Raw genomic sequence first — 13,643 nt, forward strand, 5'->3', positions numbered from 1 at the left:
GAAGGGAGCTACAGATTGGTTCAGACCATCGCTAGCTGTGGAGGGCGAGAAAGGGCTTCGACCACACCACCCTAGCTATTACGGGGGGGGGGGGGGGACAAGAAGGGGAAATTGGATGAAACCATTCCTTCCTTCGAAGGGGGTGGTAGCCTGCAGTACTGCACTCAGAACTGGGGTCAGGCCATTGTCCTGCCCCCAGGGCTTGGCCTCGGGATTTTTGCAGCCTCCCCTTTGAAATGGGGAGGCAGCTGGGCCTTGCATGCTCAGCACTGCTGCTAACTGATTTATCTCCTTAGACTGACCTAACACCTGGAAAAGCAAACCACATCCTTTCATGTATTTAGCCCTGCTCCTGTATCTTCTACTGCATACATCTGATGAAGGGGGTTCTAGCCCATGAAAGCTTATGCCCAAATAAATTTGTTAGTCTCTAAGGTGCCACAAGGACTCGTGTTTTTTTTAGTTTTTGGTTGGAGTATTCCTGGGGATTTCATCACATGACGATCTTTAGTTAAAAGATCATGCAATTCCAGGAGACTCCAGGACAGTCCTAGAGGGTTGGCAGCTAGACAGCTGAGCCCCTAGTCACAGGAGAGCAAGGCAAAGAGCAACCTCAACCACTCCCACTGCCAGAGCGTGCCCTCCAAATCTCTAAACCACAAATCAGCCTGGCCTGAGCAAAGAGCCCCAGCTAGGTTTTTCCCTAACCCCTCTGCTGGGTCACAAGAGATTTTGTATTTCCATGGAGCTGCAGAGAGGTTTAAGAGTGATTTTATTTCCACTCTCCAGCCTTGGAGTTTGCTCAATTCCAACATTAACTCCATTGCTAGAGCGAGAGTAACTACTGCTGTGACTCGCCAAATGCTGCCATCTAGTGGCATTCCAGGCCAAGGGGCTGATGCTGTAACTGACACAGTACTCACGAAAGCTCATGCTCAAATAAATTGGTTAGTCTCTAAGGTGCCACAAGTACTCCTTTTCTTGACACAGTACTGTTACGAAAACCGTCCCATCCCTAGGGGTTAACAAAGTCAGGTGGTACGCCTAGAATGCAGTGTCCTTGAGACAGATTGATAGAGAAAAGCTGTTAAAACAGAACCCCACTACGGGGCAGGAACAACCATGTCATTATTACCAATGCTGTAACCATTAAATGCATTTTTAAAACTAACCTGGTGTTGTTACCGGCACGTCAGCTGGGTACTAACAGGCACTGAACGCGGTCATTTTTAATTTATTTATTTATAATTTACTGATGTTACATAAACATTTATGATGCCAGTGTTTTGCAAAAAGGATGTTGGTGCCGTAAAGATCATCCCAGTGGAACGTACGTAATAGAGAGGTTAGCCATGAAACAGATGCCTACCTGCCATCAATACAAGTTTTGTGTATTAGTAATTGGCTCAGGCTCTTTTTAATTATCCATACTTTTATGAAAAAGCATTTAATAATTTGTTCAGTGATAAAAAGAGTTCCATAGAAACTGAATGGCTGACAATTCCAGCTGACATGAGAAATTCAAGCAAAGTACAGAAATTATACTAGTTCTGTTTAATTTCTTCTTGCCCTGTTGGTCTAGATCAGTGCTTTTCAAACTGTGGGTCGCGACCCCATTTTAATGAGGTCACCAGGGATGTCTTAGACTTACTGGGGCCCAGGGCTAAAGCCAAACCCCACCATCCGGGACCGAAGCTGAAGCCCTGAGGGCTTTGGCCCCTGCCACCTGGGGTGGTGGGGCTCAGGCTTTGGCCCCACCATCTGGGGCAGCGGGGCTCAGGCTTTGGTCCCCCATCCTGGGGTCATGCAGTAATTTTTATTGACAGAAGGGTGTCACAGTGCAATGAAGTTTGAGAACCCCTGGTCTAGATTTTCTCTGCAGTCCTGTAACCATAAGGCACTTCTTCCACACTCTCCCATTCGCATGCTGCTCACACAGTAATCATCTTGATAGGATTTCCTGTCACAGACTTAATACTAAGTTGTTCTTTCCCCTGTTTAATTACACCAGATTTTTGCTACTCTAATATTTCAGATGATAAAATCTGTATCTTTCCCTAACACAACTGACAATTATCTGAAAAGCATCTTTTGACCCATACCATCCTCCACTACTGAATACTAAGAGCTAAGATCCAAAGCTGGAGCTACATCCTTGATATTCACTCCGATCTATAGAATAAAGGTGTTTCCTTGTGTTTTCAATCTGTTTGCTCGTGTTGCAAAGAGAGGATTGCTCCATGCAGTTCTGAGAAGCTAAAACCAGTCTGACCCAAGGAAAGTGCTCTAACTGGGTACACTGTAGTGTTAGTCCTACGATGACAATCCCCTGGAGGTGGTAATTAACCTGAGTGGATGCTCTTCTGAGCTCCATGTTAACCTCAAACAAAAAAACCCATTACCCCCATCAAGAAAGCTCAAAGAAGTTTCTGAGGTGCCTACTGCCTTCTGTTCTCTGCGTAAAAGCAACGGTTGTGTCCCTTACTCTTCCCTCAGATACAAGTTTGTCCATTTCATGATGGCACTGTCAGAGGCCAGCTCCCCTCTCTCCTTAAAGAGGTGTAACATGTTCATCTAGGTCTGCTATAGCATTCTTGTTTATTTCATTTCTTTGTAGATTTTACTATATATAATCTCCCATTCACCGAGTCCAGAGCGCAAAAGGGAATATTTAAGCACAACCCAGGCAGCAAATGTAAACTTGGCAGGGCTCCAGATCTGCACCGAGGCTTTCTTTGCTGACTTGTCGGAGGAGAAACTGATCCGTGTCACAGTTTGCAGGAAGCCTGAACCACTTTGGAACTGGTTCTTCTGTTCAGTGCTTTGCAGATAAACACACCTGCCTCCATCAGCTTCTGTAGATCCACTCCCTTTACGAGACAGAGATACAACAGTTTGTACATACACCTGCTGGGTGGGCTGCACAACTATGCCATCACATTCCAGACTGGTGGGCAGCTTTGGAAAATGGTATGCTGTTCTGGTAAGACTCTTGGTAACTGGACACTAGTGCATTTAAAGTCACACATTCCTTAGTGTGCACTCGGGGAAGGAGTGGGGGAAGGGAGAAACTCAAGGTCAAAGGCACCATAAAGGAGTGAGGCTAAATCCAGAGGGAGTGGGGCTGGGGGGAAGAGGGGACACAATGACCTTTGAAGCTGGAACAATGATCAGCTGTGCCCATATTCTTTCCCCTGTGCACTCACAGAAAGGTGACGTGTAGGAAGTTCGTTACTTATTACTGCTCCGTGTGGGCTCGGTTTTCTGGCTGTTTGCTTTAACGCCCTCAAGTCCAGACTCACTGATTCCAATTCACTCCCTTATCCTTGCCGTGACAGACAACAAGGGCTCCTTCAGCCAGACAAAGCCTCACTGTATTTGGGTGGCAGCCACCCGAGTACAGGGAAGCTACGTCTGCCAGTCAGGGAGTCTGTAGGTCAAGTTTCAAAGCCACGTTTCGAGCCCCGATGGAGAGCAGTGTGAGCAGGCAGTGCCATGACAACAGTGAGCCCACTGTACTTACGGTATGAATCCCCAGGCCATGTAGCATGTACACCAAGTCTTCTGTAGCTACATTTCCCGAGGCTCCTTGTGCGTACGGGCAGCCTCCGAGACCAGCAACTGAGGAATCGACCACACTCACACCCATCTGAATACAAAACAGGCGTCTGTAAAACTGTCTGCAGCTCTGGTCCCATCGTACTGTAAATCAGAGCAACAACACCGCCCACGTTTGGGTCAAAGGAACAAGCATCCTCTGGCTTGGGGAAGAGATTTAATAAAGAACTGAACAGGCATTTTGGACAGTGTCCTGGTCAGTCCCTCATTCCTGGCTGGGTAGGGGAGAGCTGTGCCAAATCCAGGCAACTGACAGTCCTGAGAATCGTTCAAGTCCAGTCCCTAATGCAGCCCAGATAGGTGAAGCACCCAGCACGCTCTTGTTTTACTCTCATGTGTCACAAGATATGAGACCAGCCCATATCCGTGATGTTCCGATGGAAATGTCCTATACTAGTTTGCACATACGCCTGATCTTTTATTAACTCATTCTCAGGGCCATAAAGTGCTATTAACACTTCCCTCGCTACAGCAGTTTGACAGACCTTTGTGATTCGTGAGCAGAGCATGCAAATGTACCATAGTGCTTGTTTCAGATACTGCTCACTGCAAAGAATGTTGAGTCTAGCTACTGCAGCCCATATGGAACCCAGCAGAATCCATTACTTGGATACCACTGGGTGAAGAACCCAAGTTTTGTACCTGAACCAAACCAAGGACCAGCTAGGGGACTTGTGACAGTTTTCACTCACACCCACCATGATTTTCTTGGTTTGCATATATACCTACACGTCACACACACAGGAAAGGGGAGAGTGAGACCCTCAGCACATGAGGGGAGACAAAACTCACAGATATTGTTCACTGAAGCAAAGGAACACTTACCTGAAGTGCTACTAAGGTGTTGGCGAGAGCCTGCCCATAGGTATCATGACAGTGAACAGCAAGGGCCCCAACGGGTACCTCTTTCATGACTGCAGAGAGCATTTCCTTCATGCTCCCAGGGGTCCCAACACCGATGGTGTCACCCAGAGAAATCTCGTAGCACCCCATTGAGTACATCTTCTTGGACACCTGCCCCAAAAATGACACACTTAATGAGAAAACAGATTTGCTATTAGGATCCCAAAGCACTTCACACATTGAGACACAAGCTATAGAGAGGGATCGTTTCACTTGCCCTGAAAATGCAGCCACCTCTGGGGTGTAACAGGACAATCATCAGACTGCACCCAGAAACACTAGATACGCACAGTAGAGGACAAGAAGTGACGAATACCACTTCCAGTTAAATCTGTCTCAGCACTCATTTCCTCGCTGAGCTGGCAATTGGAAGAACACCCCTAATTCTTGGTGGGAGATGTGGTCATTAAATTTCCCGGTGCATCTCCACAAGCAAACAGCACCCTATTCTGTCTCATGCAAAAAGCAAACCTCCAAGCAGCTCAGGGCACCCGATTCTTGTCCCAAGCATTAGGATTGCACCGAGGATTAGATAGCCTCTGGCTACATTTATGGTGTACTCACCTCTGCAACTTTAGCTGGGGCAATCTTTCCTTCATAGGGACAACCAAGAACACAAGAAACATACCTGCAGATATAGCCTGAGATTAGCAGGGGGAATTTGGGGGTGTTGGGGGAATAGAATACAGGCTAAGTCAGTCAGTACATGCAGCATTCTAAATAATGAGAAATTTCTTTTAGTTTTCCAAAAGCCTAAGGGTGGAATTCAGTGGACAAAGGCTCACAGCCTCTGTAATAATTCCCTCTGCACAAAGAAACAGACAGCCATTACTGGGGTCAGGCACCCTGCTAACCATTTAATACTTCACACCACGATGCAGGGAGTATTTGTGCGAAAATGAATTAATGTAATTCTGGATCCTTTGATACAGTGGCTCTCAACCGTTTCAGACTGCTGTATCCCTTTCAGGAGTCTGCTTTGTCTTGTGTACCCCCATATTTCACCTCACTTAAAACTGGACTTGCTTACAAAATCAGACAGAAAAATACAAAAGTGTCACAGGACACTCTTACTGAAAAATTGCTGACTCATTTTTATCATATAATTATAAAATAAATCAATTGGAATATAAATATTGTACTTACATTTCAGCATATAGTATATAGAGCAGTATAAACAAGTCATTGTATGAAATTTTAGTTTGTACTGACTTCGCTAATGCTTTTTATGTAGCCTGGTTTAAAACTAGGCAAATATCTAGATGAGTTGATGTACCCCCTGGAAGACCTTTGCGTACCCCCAGGGGTACGCATTCCCCTGGTTGAGAACCACTGTTTTGACAGAGCCCAAGATATCATTAAAACATTAAGAAAACTGAAGCTTAAAAGTGGTGAAATCTGCTTTCCACAGGGACAGGAAGATTCTATTATTTGAGACCTATTCACATGTAACCCACAGCACTGAGAGAACCGAATTTGAGAGACCTAGTCATATGCTGTATTCCTAGCCAGGAGCTCGGTTCAGGACAAGTTACTCTTACAAGTGGCCTCAGCACAGTTTGACCATTGTAGAAGAGAGGAAAATGACTCAATAATGGTATCTGGTCAATGAAAAGGGATTAGGATTCTTTTGTTTCCAAAGTCATGCAGACCAGGAAGCAAAGTAAATAAAATCAGCATAAAAAGAGATTGGAGTAAATCCCCCTCCTCTGCTCCTGGGAATTTAAGGTGGGTCATAAGCAGCAAATGGGATGGGAGAGAGGTCCCAGGCTGCACTGTTTTTGCGGGTACAGGAATGGCTTCAAACCAGTACAGTTAAGTGGTCATCACCTCCCCAACCATATTAGCCTTGGATACTTCTGGCCCATGCCCCAGTAGTCTGACTTTTCCTCTATGGTTTGACATCATTAGCACAGGTTAACAAACTGGTTTGATCTCGCACTGGGCTCTCTTACCCTCTGACTGGAACACTGGCTGCTCCTGCTGCATGCATCACTTCACTGAACCTCTGCAAACTCTCCTCTATGGAACAGTTAATGTTCTTCTTAGTGAAGAGTTCAGAAGCTGCTCCAAAGATAGACACCTCTTTGGCCCCTGCTGCCACCTTCCAACAGGGAGATGAGAAAGAACAGAAGGACTCATTTCTGTTGCTAATAAAGCACTTGTAAAAGGACTGATCCTGCAAGATGCTGAGCATTTTCCACTCCCATTGACTTCAAACCCAACAAACAGGCCCCAGCTCCCACTGACTCAGCACCAAGCAGTTAAGCTCAGTGTTACCACCGGCTGCACTCGACAGGTCAATATTCTTCTTGTTATACTTGCATGATTTATTGTGAAGCTCGGATTCTTGCACATTACTGGTAGAGCCACGTGATAATGCTGCCACTTCACATTTTGCCTAACAAGTATGTATCAGCAATAACCTCAATGGAATGAGGAATTTGTGTGGCCGTAGCAGCCTGTATCAGTGAAGATATACGTTGAAGGGATAAAGCTATTTACTCCAGAGGTGCAGTTACAGATCGTTACTGGAACAAAGCCTTATTCTACTGAGATTATTGGTTTTATAGGATTTGTAATTTTAAAATTTATTTTCCCCTAGAGAGAATTTTCCCCAAAGACATTTTGTTCAGAGTACGTTGAAAAAAAACCTTTTTTTTTTTTTTTGTCAGCCATGCTCTGTAGACCCTTTGCAATTTCTGAAGCTGTCTGTTTTTAATATAAGAGCTTTCTCCCTTACAAACCAGATTCTCATCTCAATTCACCCCACAGCAAAAACATAACCCTTGATTTGAGACATCTGAGTGTGTCATGGAAATGATTGCAAAGCCATAAATGCAGCACTAAAGCCACTTCCACAGGATATAGTGGAAGCAGAGACAGAAGGGTTTGTTTAGACAGAAATACCACTGCTGATCACCAGAAGTGGGGCCGGGCGTGAATCAAGAACACAGATTTTTGCATTATAAGTGGTGTGTTTCAAGTTCCCCACTAGGAAAAACCCTCTTTAGATAAACTACAAGAGCTGCCTGCTGCACGTTGATAGAAAAAGAAAAATCAGAGGAAATGTTAGAGTACAATTTCTACATATCTCCCACTTGTTTGAAGTGCTCCCACCCAGACAATGACATGCATAATGCACACTAGAGAACTCAGATCCGAAACACAATACATTTCTCTTACCGCTGCTTGAAATCCTTTAAGATTAGGGGTCAGTACTGGGTAGCTGACACCAGGAAATTTCTGAATTCCCTGCAAGACGTCTGTGTGGTCAGCCATCTAACCAGCAAATGGAGAAAAACTTTAGAATATATGAAGAGGTTATTTATTCAGTGAGTTAAAAAAGCTTCTTAAGACCATGTCTCAAATGAGAATCCAAGGGACTAGCAAAAAATCATGACTTAAAGAGATGGCTCTTTAAAAGCCAAACAAAACTGTACTGGAAACATTGGGGATATTTTAAAGTGATCACTTAAGAGTCATCCACTCAAGGAGAGGATCTCTCTTGTTCTTTTTGTTGTGTGTCCATTTGAATCTGCACTTATTCTTCACTGGTGTTCAAAGGGAAGCTCTAGTCTATCCTATTAATAATGAGGCAATTATGACTGGTGTAATATCACCCTATGCTTCCTCACTCTACCAGTCATCTCTTGTCTTATACTTGATTGCAAACTCTTTGAGACAAGGACTCTTTGGTATGTGTGATCACAGTGTTCTGCATAATAAGGCCCTAATCCCTGACTGGAGTTTATAGGGCCTACCATAACACAAATAATAATAAATGCTATAAGTGATCTAACTATAACAGAGAACAGGCCAGTGAAGCAATGTTAGGTTATTTCTGACTCAGGAAAGTTTAAGACTATATTTAACAGTGTAAAATAGAATATTAACAGGCTAACAACTTTCTGCAACCATATTGAAATCCACTTTCTGATCACACAAAATCCCAAGTAATCCCAGCTACTGACCTGAGGAACCCATTTGGGAGACACAAAACTGGTAGCCTCTATGACCGGAAGTCCTGTTTCAGACAGCATATTAATTAAGCTGATTTTCACCTGTGTAGGGACAATATTCTACAGGGAGGAAAGAGAAACATCCCTAGATTAAAGTTAGTTTAAAACAAATCTTGTTAATACAGCAAAAGATTATACATCTGTTGAAAAACTCCTTTTTCAGAAGAAACTAAAAGTGATAATACAGATCTACTTTATTAAAGGATTTGTTCTGTTATCTATTATAATAGTAAAATGTGATGCTTTATTCTATGAAAAAAGAAAAGGAGTACTTGTGGCACCTTAGCGACTAACAAATTTATTTGAGCATAAGCTTTCTGTAGCTCATGACAGCTTATGTCCAGATAAATCTGTTAGTCTCTAAGGTGCCACAAGTCCTCCTTTTCTTTTTGCGAATACAGACTAACACGGCTGTTACTCTGAAACCTGTCTTTATTCTATGAGTTTCTAAGCAAAGTACTGTTCAGAATTTAGAGAAGATTTTTCAACAATCCCCCGTCAGTTTCACTCCGCTGCTAGCGCATCCAAAGCGGAATACTCGTGCCATGGTCCCATGGAACACCCTCAGAAGTAGTAGCCAGCCACACAGATAATTAAGGGGCCAATCCTGCAGACTGCTCTTAATTCCCACTGAAGCAAAGGCACTGTCTGCACAGCCACAGCAACTGAATTTACTTATGGCTGTTAACAGCTGTGGCTGAAAGGGGTTCTGACCAATTTGGTCTGGCCTGTGTGGGCAGGACCTAAACCACAAGATAAGCAAATTAAGAGGCCCAGGCTTTGGCCCAGGGGTGGGCAAACTTTCTGGCCCAAGGGCCACATCAGGGTGTGAAACTGTATGGTGGGCCGGGTAGGGAAGGCTGTGCCTCCCCAAACAGCCTGGCCCCCATCCCCTATCCGCCCCCTCACTGCTCCCCTCAGAACCCCCGACCCATCCAACCCCCCCACCCCGCTCCTTGTCTCCTGACTGCACCCTCCTTGGACCGCCCCCGCCCCAACCCCCCCTCCATTCAACCCCCCTGCTCTCTGTCCCCTGACCCCTATCCACACCCCCACCCCCTGACAGTCCCCCCAAGACTTCCACGCCTATCCAACCCCCCCCATTCCCCATCCCCTGACTGCACCCCCCCAGAACCCCCGACCCATCCAACCCCCCCGCTCCCTGTCCTGACTGCCCCCCCAGTACCCCCTGCCCCTTATCCAACCCCCCCGCTCCCCACCCCCTTACCATGCTGCTCAGAGCAGCAGGAGCTCGCAGCCCCACCGGAGCCAGCCCCGCTGCTGGGCAGGAGCAGCGGGCCAGAGCGCGGGCGGCATGGCACATTGAGGCTGCGGGGGGAGGGGCTGGGGGCTAGACTCCCCGGCCCGGAGCTCAAGGGCCAGGCTGGATGTGGCCTGCAGGCTGTACTTTGCCCACCTCTGTTTTAGCCCTTGCCTAGCTAGGCTGCAATGAAGTTGCGATGAGTTCAGCTACAACTGAGTTCACAGCCGCTATTAAGTTCGGTTGTGACGCATGCAGGACCTCCCTTCATTTTGTGCACTGCAGTAGACTCTGGTTGAACTGCTGAAAAGAAGTCTCACTTCCCCCTTAATAGGGGATATATCACAGCTATGTCATCACACCATGAACTGGAGCTCTCCAGCATCAGCTACAACACATGGCTCTTTCCTAACAAACTAACAATGGAATTTTTGCTATACCATACCTCTCACTCTTGCTGCCTAGACTGTACAGACTTTACCCCTCACACACGGTTCAGCGTGGACAGATTTTTTTTTTTTAAACAGGTAAACAAAGCAACTGACTTAAGATAGAACGTAACAGCCCTGGGCTTAGCAGCCTTGCATATGTCCTCATTAGTTTTATTTGTGTTCTCTCTCAGGAATTTAATTACACTAGGTATTAGACCCTAATATTGCAGAGTTGTAAGCAAAGCTTAAGTTTACATACATGGGCAGACCCATTGAGTTCAATGGTGTTACTGAGCTGCATAAAGTCATGCATGTGTTTAACTCTTTGCAGGACCAGGGTAATAGCAAACTACCCTCTGGCAGCAGACATGAAAATCTGTTTTGAATACAAGAGGGAATTCTAGTTCAACATAATTTGTAATACAAATAAAAGACAAGCTCACCTGTGAGTTAATTATATCATCCTCTCATTATATACATAGGGGAGGTATAACAGAAGTTAGATTAGGCTGAATGCCTCAAAAAACAAGGGCAAATGGACTCATTAACAAAAAGAAAAGGGAGTACTTGTGGCACCTTAGAGACTAACAAATTTATTTGAGCATGAAGTGAGCTGTAGCTCACGAAAGCTTATGCTCAAATAAATTTGTTAGTCTCTAAGGTGCCACAAGTCCTCCTTTTCTTTTTGCAAATACAGACTAACACAGCTGCTACTCTGAAACCTGTCATAAACAAAACACATTTGGCAATTTATATGGCAATAAATGCATTGGAAGTTGAAGAAAAAAGTAACAGGATTTTGGGGAGGAGATTGTGAGCTACAAATATATTCTGACTGGGAGAATTAAATAACGCAGGGCAGTGTTGAAACAGCAGACTCACAATGTTCAAATGTTAAATCAACAAGTTATTACAACATCCTCGGTCATAAGCGGAGCACAGAGAGCAGAGTCCCTTACTTTTTCATTCTGCAGTCCATCTCTTGGGCCAACTTCAACTATTTTCACTTGTTTGGGAAGGGAGCCAGCTGCCGTAGAGCTGATCTACGCAAAAGACAGAGAGAGCAGGAAAAAAAGACCCTTTAAAACCACACAGGACAACAATTTTTCATTTTTTTTTTAACATTAACTGTGTCTATGATTATTTCACATACTAGGAAACATAGAAAAGGGCATTCAAAAATCATGAGTCAATCCCCAAAAGCATGAGTTTTTAAATAAAAATAATAAACGTGGGTGTTCTTTGTATTTGCCTTCTGCTTTCTGAGCCTTTGAGGGCAATCTGGGTCACGTTTGCAGGCTTTTCTCTGCAACCCCAAAACCAAAAAAACTTTTTTTTGGTTTCGCTTTGTTTTAAAGAATAGCGGAGAGACTCACAAGTGAATCCAGGAACCAGAGCTTAGCGCCCACTATATAACACCTGCTCCGTGACCCCAGTGGCCAGGCCGTGAGGGCAGCCCCACGACGTCAATCTGGAACTGGTTCAGAGTCAGGCCGGGTCCGCACCGCACACTGCGGGCAGCCGAGCTCCTTCGCTCAGGGCTGCGAGCACGCGCCTGCCCTGGGCGCGGGGGCAGCGGGCTCCAGGGAGGAGGATTAACGGGCCCCGTAGTGTAGACGGGCCCCGAGCTCTCCGGAGAAGCCGGAGGGCGGCGTTGCTATTGGCGCAGCAGAAGGGTGGGGGGCAGCCCGGGGCCCAACTAAGCGCTGGGCTCGCTGAAGTGGATGCGAGGGCCCGGGGCAGCGGGGAGCCACTCACCGGGCGGAGCGAGGCCGCCAGCCACGGAAGCGCCCGCTTGGCCGCCACCATCTTGGGACGCTCACGTGACAGACGCCCCCTTGTCATGTGACCTCTCTCCCTCTTCCCCCCCTCCCCGGCCGCCAGCTGCTGAGCACGTGACCCGAGCCCCGCAAGCTCGCCAGGGCCCGTCAGCTCCGCGCTCGCGGGTCTCGGGAGCCGGCCGGGGCAGAGTTAGCCCCAGGCTCAGCACCTGCCCCCGGCCCCGTTCCGAGCCAGCGTCCCAGGGCTCTGGACCGGAGCTCCCCGCGGCCCCTTCCCACAGGGGCCGGGACTTCAGCCCTGAGGCTTGCAGGAGATGCGGCTGAAGCGCATCATGGGGATACGGAAAACGAACAGGAGGACGTGTGGCCCCTTAGAGTCTAACCGATTTATTTGAGCATAAGCCTTCCTGAGCTACAGCTCACTGCATCGGCTGCATGTGGCGGATGCTCCATGTGAGCGGAAGCTCAGGAAAGCTCATGCTCAAATAAATTGGTTAGTCTCTAAGGGGCCATAAGTCCTCCTGTTCTTTGCGCGCCTACAGACTAACAGGGCTGCTACTCTGAAACCTATCATGGTGATAGGCTCTCAGATGTGGAGGACTGGAAGGGACCTGGCCCCATCAGACTCCTGAAAGGGGGACAGTTCTCTGGAAAGCTTGAGAGCCATTGCTCTAAGCCACTTTTACATGGAGTCTGCTATCTTCTGCTTTGCAGCACACTGTTGTTGGGTTGCTGTACAACACTTTGAACAGTGACACTTGTGTCTATAAGCACTTTCCTCCCCCATGCTCCAGTAAATTGCAGACTCATAGAACAATTTCATAATTTTAACCTGGATGTGCTGTGAAATCCTTCCTTTACAAACTTATCAAATGTAAGTACTGAGAGGGGCTTTTTTGTTTAACAAAACTGAAGAGTTATATTGATTTTAAGTCAGACCAACAGTACCTCTGCAAAGACTTACAAGAACAGATTACCATCTGCCTACAGCTCTTTCCACAAATGTAACTACACCCACATCTTAAGGACAAGAATTTAAATTCAGTTGAATTTATATGAATGTTAGAGAGAGCTCAGATTCATTCTTTAAATTCATTACATCTAATCTCCTTCAAACATTAATATAAATCCACTTATTTTACATTATAAATATTTGTAATCATACCTAATTCAGCTTTAATTCACATGAAATGAATGCAGCAGTGTTTTAATAGAATTTTATTTTTTAAATTTACATATGAAAATACACTGCACATAAGAATCTGAAAAAGTGCTTAATTCCAATTAGACTTTAAATGGCATAATAGATTCACCCTAAACAGGATGTTTAATAATTTCACACACCAGAAAATAAAGTTAGGCTACTGCATTTTGATTAGAGTTAAAGACTAGTTTCAAGAAACAGATTATGCCATTTAAGTGACATGAATATTCAAATCAGTCAGTATAAAAGGTTCAGTTTCAGAGCTCCTGAGTTGATAGTTAAAACATAGGTGCAGTGGACAGCTTCAGTGGAGACCTGCTCCTGTCCTGAAGCAGTGGATGTTTTTTCCTGCTTTGTTTTGCTTAGTTTGATGGTGCAGACTTACACACCAGTACAAGGCATGTTCCTTGATCATAAACTAAC

General features: G+C 45.6%; 1 protein-coding gene across 1 annotated transcript; it reads right to left on the minus strand.

Annotated features, from left to right (window-relative positions):
* Positions 1-1,223: 1,223 nt before the first annotated feature.
* Positions 1,224-12,080, minus strand: HMGCL (3-hydroxy-3-methylglutaryl-CoA lyase; the record flags this gene model as incomplete). Its single annotated transcript, XM_084609734.1, has 9 exons — positions 1,224-2,870; positions 3,524-3,649; positions 4,444-4,632; positions 5,086-5,149; positions 6,477-6,625; positions 7,708-7,803; positions 8,496-8,603; positions 11,195-11,278; positions 11,994-12,080. The coding sequence occupies 9 exons, from the start codon at positions 12,078-12,080 to the stop codon at positions 2,769-2,771; spliced, it is 1,005 nt and encodes a 334-aa protein (XP_084465860.1). The 3' UTR covers positions 1,224-2,768.
* Between the last annotated feature and the right edge of the window lie 1,563 nt (positions 12,081-13,643).

Source organism: Lepidochelys olivacea, assembly GCF_965140295.1.
Source record: "Lepidochelys olivacea isolate rLepOli2 genome assembly, chromosome: 19".
Taxonomy (NCBI): Eukaryota; Metazoa; Chordata; order Testudines; family Cheloniidae; genus Lepidochelys; species Lepidochelys olivacea.